This window comes from Oreochromis niloticus, linkage group LG3, assembly GCF_001858045.2.
Source record: "Oreochromis niloticus isolate F11D_XX linkage group LG3, O_niloticus_UMD_NMBU, whole genome shotgun sequence".
Taxonomy (NCBI): Eukaryota; Metazoa; Chordata; class Actinopteri; order Cichliformes; family Cichlidae; genus Oreochromis; species Oreochromis niloticus.
In genome coordinates this window covers 76,546,534-76,553,069 of record NC_031967.2, presented here as the reverse complement: position 1 = coordinate 76,553,069, position 6,536 = coordinate 76,546,534, and the positions used below count along the sequence as shown (strand labels likewise).

The 6,536-nt window shown below is 41.5% G+C and overlaps 2 protein-coding genes across 2 annotated transcripts; one reads left to right on the top strand and one right to left on the bottom strand.

Annotated features, from left to right (window-relative positions):
* Window positions 1–880: 880 nt before the first annotated feature.
* Window positions 881–1,735, bottom strand: LOC112843818 (uncharacterized; the record flags this gene model as incomplete). Its single annotated transcript, XM_025902906.1, has 1 exon — window positions 881–1,735. A coding segment is annotated over exon 1 (855 nt), but the record flags the coding sequence as incomplete, so codon positions are not given.
* Window positions 1,736–3,555: 1,820 nt separating this feature from the next.
* LOC112846019 (lectin-like) lies at window positions 3,556–4,759 on the top strand. Its single transcript, XM_025905232.1, has 3 exons — window positions 3,556–3,934; window positions 4,043–4,396; window positions 4,659–4,759. The coding sequence occupies exons 1-3, from the start codon at window positions 3,607–3,609 to the stop codon at window positions 4,757–4,759; spliced, it is 783 nt and encodes a 260-aa protein (XP_025761017.1). The 5' UTR covers window positions 3,556–3,606.
* Window positions 4,760–6,536: the final 1,777 nt, after the last annotated feature.

The window sequence follows — 6,536 nt, the reverse complement described above, 5'->3', positions numbered from 1 at the left end:
AATGTTATCAGGAAATGATCAGACAGCAGAGGGTTTTCAGGAAACACTGTTAAATGTTCAGTTTCTATGCCATATGTTAAAACAAGATCTAGAGTGTGATTAAAGTGGTGGGTGGGTTCTTTTACATTTTGAGAGAAGCCAATTGAGTCTAATAACAGATTAAATGCGATGTTGAGGCTGTCATTTTTAGCATCTACATGGATGTTAAAATCACCCACAATAATTATTTTATCTGAGGTGAGCACTAAATCAGATAAAAAGTCTGAGAAATCAGAGAGAAACTCTGTGTAAGGCCCAGGTGGACGATAGATGATAACAAGTAAGACTGGTTTCTGAGTTTTACAGCTGGGGTGGACGAGGCTAAGCATCAGGCTTTCAAATGAATTAAAAGTCTGTCTTGGTCTTTCGTTAATTAATAGGCTGGTGTGAAAAATTGCTGCCACACCGCCCCTCGGCCTGTGCTTCGAGATTTCTGGTAGTTAGAATGACTCGGGGGTGTTGATTCATTTAAACTAACATACTCATCCGGCTGCAACCAGGTTTCTGTAAGGCAGAGTAAATCGATTTGTTGATCAATTATTAAGTCATGTACTAGCAGAGACTTGGAGGAGAGAGACCTAATATTTAATAATCCACATTTCACTGTTTTACTCTTTGGTTCAGATGTGGATACTGTATTGTTCTTTCTTTGTGATTTTTTATGTTTAAGTTGTTTATTGCTGGTTTTTGGTTTGTTTTTTGTCTTTTTGGGAGCTGACACAGTCTCAATGGAGATGGGTTTTTGGGGGGGTAGCAGGAGGAGAGAAGCTGCAGAGAGGCGTGTAAGACTGCAACTCTGCTTCCTGGTCCCAACTCTGGATAGTCATATTTTGGGGGGTTTAATAAATTGGTCCATATTTCTAGAAATGAGAGCTGCTCCATCCAAAGTGGGATGGATGCCGTCTCTCCTAACAAGACCAGGTTTCCTCCAGAAGGTTTGCCAATTATCTATGAAGCCCACATCGTTTCTGGGACACCACTCAGACAGCCAGCAATTTAAGGAGAACATGCGGCTAAACATGTCACTCCTGGTCTGATTGGGGAGGGGACCAGAGAAAACTACAGAGTCCGACATTGTTTTGGCAAAGTTACACACCGATTCAATATTGATTTTAGTGACCTCCGATTGGCGTAACCGGGTGTCATTACTGCCGACGTGAATTATGATCTTACTGTATTTACGTTTACCCTTAGCCAGCAGTTTTAAATTTCCTTCAATGTCGCCTGCTCTGGCCCCTGGAAGACAATTGACTATGGTTGCTGGTGTCTCTAGCTTCACATGTCTGAGAACAGAATCACCAATTACCAGAGTTTGACCCCCGGCGGGTGTGTCGCCGAGTGGGGAAAAACGGTTAGACACATGAACAGGTTGGTGGTGTACCTGGGGCTTCAGTTTAAGACTATGCTTCCTCCTCACCGTCACCCAGCCGCCCTCTTTCCCCAGCTGCTTGGGGTCTGCCGGGGAACAGCTAGCGGGGCCTACGCTATCTTCGGCTGCACCAGCTACAGGGGCCTGGCTAGCTACGGGTGAATGAAGGGTGCGAAGCCGAGTCTCCAATTCAGTAATCCTGGCCTCCAGAGCTGCAAATATGCTACATTTATTACAGGTATCATTACTGCTAAAGGAGGCCGAGGAGTAACTAAACATCTGACACAATGAGCAGGAAAGTGCAGGAGGGACAGGTGAAGTAGCCATGGTGCTAACGAGTCGGCTACGAGCTAAGCTAAGCTAGCGAAAAAGTAAAGAGACAGTGAGTGAATACTTTGGCTATAAATTAGGTAGTGAGTACAGAGAAAGGGTGATTCAGATGAATCACGTTAAGATTATACTATGAAAAAGGGATGTATCAAAAGATTTAAATTAAATTGCTAAGCAGAAAAGCTACTCAGAAATACCACTGTGTTTGAGCAGGAACAGGAAGTGATACTCTACCACAAAGCGAGCGAACACCAAGTGACAGCGCCACCAAGGAGGAAGCTGGAGTACCTGGAGGGAACCCAAGCAAATACGGGGAGAACATGCAAACTCCACACAGAAAGACGCCTGCCTGATGGTGGAATTAAACTCAGGACCTTCTTGCTGTGCGGCAACAGTGCTAACCACCGTGCTGCCTAAATAACGATTATTTTAAAAATGAGTAGCAAAATTGGGGTAGCTGTAGCACAGAGCAGATGAGCCACTAACCAGAAGGTCAGTGGTTCGATCCCAGGCTGCTCCAGTCTGCATGCCACATGTCCTTGGGCAAGATACTAACCCCATGTTGCTCTCTGATGCATCCATCGGAGCGTGAATGTGTTTGAATGTTAAATACTTAGCGCTTAGAAGAAGTGCTTGTGTGACTGGGTGAATGAATTAGTTGTATAAAGCACAACGACTGCAGCTTAGACACATGGCGAAGGTGCCTCAGCCTTTGTGGGATCTGTAGAGACACCTTCACTGGAAATGATGTGACCCAGATAACAGAACGCTCGCTGAAAGAGAGTGCACCAGTTTAGCCTTACCATCAGCTGCACAATGTTTATCTTCCTCGATCGAGGCCATTAGAGCTGAAGAAAACTCCTGCAATGTCTCTCCCTCCTGCTGACGACTGGAGAAAAAGACTTGCTGCATGTAACATATGATTGAACATTACCATATAGCTCAGGTGTGTTTCCAATCAACACAACATGAACAGCAGAAGGGGAGAGAGAAACAGAGCGGTGGAGCGGGGAGAGTAACCCATTGAAGGTCCTTTCCTTAATATTTGGAGAATTGGAACAGCTCTTATTATGGCTGCCACACAGATACCTGTTTGACAAAGTTTGACAAATGTAATTATTATATGTTAGCCACAGAGATGCCAAAACAGTCATATAGTCATTCTGCAGCTAAGTACAAATACAGATACGTATGTTTAAAAATACTCTGGTAAAAGTTGGAGTGGTGATTCAACTACTTTACTATAGTAAAAGTAAAGAAAATGTTTAGACTCTGACATGTACTCCTCCTAATGTACAGTTTGGATGACATTTCTACCAGTTTTTGCCTTGTGCTATGTCAAAAAAATAATAAAATAATATTAGTCTAATATTAATTTTAATTTTAATTAATGTCCTCAGCTTGAACACAAAGCAGAGAAGAGAATTAAAAACAATGCTGTATTTTCTGTTGTCAATGTGCTTTATATTGTAAAGTAGACCCTTCAATAATACATACAGACAAAAACCGACAGTCACATGACCCTGTGAGCAAGCGATTTGGTGACAGTGACATTCATCATCTATCCTCAACATAAGCTATATGTTTTTGCCTCTTTCATCCCTTTGTGTGGGGTAAGCCCTGGTGATAAACACAGCACAGGACTGTCTTTTATGTTTGTAAGTTACCTTGTAATTTCCTACCTCTGGTTAGTCTCCATATAGTTTGACTATTTAAATGGTTGTAATTTTTATTTTTGTAAATTTGTCTTTTTTAGTGATTTGTCTAACAGCCCAGTTTCCGCAATAAAAACCTTTGTTTTATTTTTCTCAGGAGGACTTTCCACTCTTCCTCCCCACTCCAGAGAATACCACTTTGTGAACCAGACAATGACCTGGACTGAAGCTCAGAGTTACTGCAGAGAACACTTCACTGACTTGGTCACCATCTACAACAGCAACATCAACCAACTGCTTCTCTCAATTTCACCAGAGATCAATGCTTGGGCTTGGATAGGGCTCTATGATGATCGTTACAGCTGGAAGTGGTCCATGGAGGGGAAACGTTTTTATGTTGGCAGTACACATGAATTTCTGATCTGGGCTAACGGCCAACCAGACTGTGTAAATGCAAAGGAATACTGTGTGGCTCTTCAGGGACAAACACAGATGGATGATAGACCCTGTGGAGATTTTTACCCTTTCCTGTGTTACAATGGTAGGAAAAAAGATTTCTTGCACTAGTTATCCCTACAACTTTATGAGATTTATTTTTTCATATTATGTGCATGTTCTAAAAGTCAACATAGTTTTTAATCTTTCACAGCCATAAACACAAGTTACATCTTAGTGATGGAGAGCCGCTCCTGGTCAGTGGCTCAGTCGTACTGCAGGACATACCACACAGACCTGACCAGTATAAGAAGCAAAGAGGAGAAATCCAACATCACGCTCACTTTGAATGGATCAGGGGTTCAGTATGTGTGGATTGGCCTATACAGGGATCCCTGGGCCTTCTGGTCTGACAACACAACCTCCACATTCACTAACTGGATGTCTTATCCTTATAAAGAGCCTGATAACTATTATGCATCTGAGGACTGTGGATCATTTTATTTAATGACAGGGGAATGGAGTGATGACTCCTGTGACTACATACAATATTTTTTCTGTTTCACAGGTGAGGTCCAGAATGCAAACACTGTAAGATCCTGTCATCAAGTAAAATACTAATGTTTGTGTTTTTATATGTGGTTCATTTTTAGCAGTGACAAAGCAAACAGTGCTGAAAATGAAGCTTCAGTCTGATGCAGACATGCACAGCACAGAGATCCAGCAGCAGGTTTCACAGCAGGTCAGCAGTTCAGTCACGAACAAACTTGACACAAGTTCAAACTACGCTTGATGTTTTTCATCATCTGCACATTTTGTCCAGCTGTCAGGCCTGACAGGCTTCAGGATTCATTGGAGGAAAGTCCAGAGTTACCGTGACGACCAGTCGAAGAAGCAGGATGTGGACAGTGACTGCAAAACTGAAGACTGACTGGACTGAACCACTTCATGTGTGAAGTTAATAACATGCTGTGCTGAGCTGTCTCATCCTTTAAATCTTTCAATATTTCAGAGTGTAAAGTTCCACCAACAGCTCATTTGTTCAGCTGCAGTTGTAGTTTGGTAGAAATTCTTTAATCAGTTTTGTGCCTCATCTTGAAGTTTTCCTGATTGGCTCTAGTCACTTGTTTTTGTTCTGCAGTGTCTCTTTTAAAAGCTTTGACACTGTCCTTCTGCTTTGACTGTTTGATAACCAAAGAAATGTCAGCAAAAAATGGGACCGTAAGAGCCCCAGACCTTACCCGATATCAAATTTTATCAGGATATCAGCTGTAATGTTTGCTGGATGTTCTAGTATCTGTAAATTTAACTTCAATTTAACTTTAATGACTGGGAGCCAACTCTAGCATAGTCATAGTTATTCTTATATTAGTTTTTGCCTTTTACCTTTTCCTCCAATATATGTGGAAAAATGTACCACACACTCCAGGTCTAGTTTTGGTATTGTGTCTTTCAGCTTCTTTCAAATTACATTTTAAAGGTCATTGTTGTCTTCTTTATGTGTTTTCTGCAGTTTAATTCCTGTTTTTTGTTTTGCAAATCAGCAGCTATTTGCTTAAATGGTGCATCAGTGTAGGTAGGTATGCAAAAAGACAGGAAATAGGAAGAGAGGAGATAAACAACATGACACATAACAGCACTTTTAAGTAATTCAAACTCAGCCACTACTGAGTAAATCCAACTTAGACTATCTCAATTACTTTGCTACAACCAGCATGATTTACATTTGTGTTTAAGGTCAAACAACCTAATTTCAGTCAAAATCTTTTTTTCATTCAAATAAAAAATGTCCCCGCACATTGTTACATAAATTTTATTATTAGCAACTGTACTTTAGTTACAATAAATTACACATAGCAATTCCACTTTGACATTAACATTGCTTAATGCAAAACCAATGTTCAAAATAGACAGGCCCACTTCAAAAAAATGTCATTTCCTCTTGAACTTGATTCCAGCCCAGTACTACTGTGGGCTTTACCTTTGGGCTAGCTTTTAGATCATCCAGCTCCAGAAATATGTTTTTAAACACCTCAAATGTGATTTCAGTTCTTTAACGTAGCTGAGGTTGAGTGCATAGATTAGCCCTATGAGCAAGACACAGGCTCTGGGAATATCCACATTTCAGGACTTCTTTTCTGTCACAAAACAGCTGTGTGTAGGCAGGAGAGGACCCAAATGCAAAACTCACCGAGATGGAAAGTGAACTCCAAAGCACAGCTTTATTGCTGAAAACAAGGCAAAACAGTACAAAAATAAACTGAGAAAACTAATAATAAACCATACATGAAAAACCAGGGAGAATCACACCACTATGAGAGAGGACACCACACTGAACACAGACAGACTGAGGACTTAAATCCACACATGAGGTGATCAGGAGAAGTGGCAACACACGGGGAAACAGCTGACACACATGAACATAATGACATCACAGGGGAAACATGAAACACAATGAACATACTGGCTGTGTCCGAATTCAGGGGAAGGATGCTCATAAGGACACTACCTACCTAAGTCACAAGGTAGTGTCCTTAGACGGACGGGTAGTCAGGAAGTGAGCGGCTTGGACAGCCCCCTTTTTTTCTCCATAGAAACTTTATTGAACAAACAATGAGTATCCAACATAACAGATGGGCTGTGGACAGCCTCCTAGCCTTCAACTCCGCCCTTGTGTGTTTTTCCCGATCGCTAGCGCCACAGCGCGA

What these genes read in the sequence shown, in the direction of transcription:
- LOC112846019 (XM_025905232.1), top strand. Translation starts at nt 3,607, where the DNA reads ATGACCTGGACTGAAGCTCAGAGTTACTGCAGAGAACACTTCACTGAC. An exon ending in CCCTTTCCTGTGTTACAATG is followed by an intron (nt 3,935 to 4,042) that starts GTAGGAAAAAAG and finishes AATCTTTCACAG; the next exon opens with CCATAAACACAAGTTACATC. An exon ending in ATATTTTTTCTGTTTCACAG is followed by an intron (nt 4,397 to 4,658) that starts GTGAGGTCCAGA and finishes TCCAGCTGTCAG; the next exon opens with GCCTGACAGGCTTCAGGATT.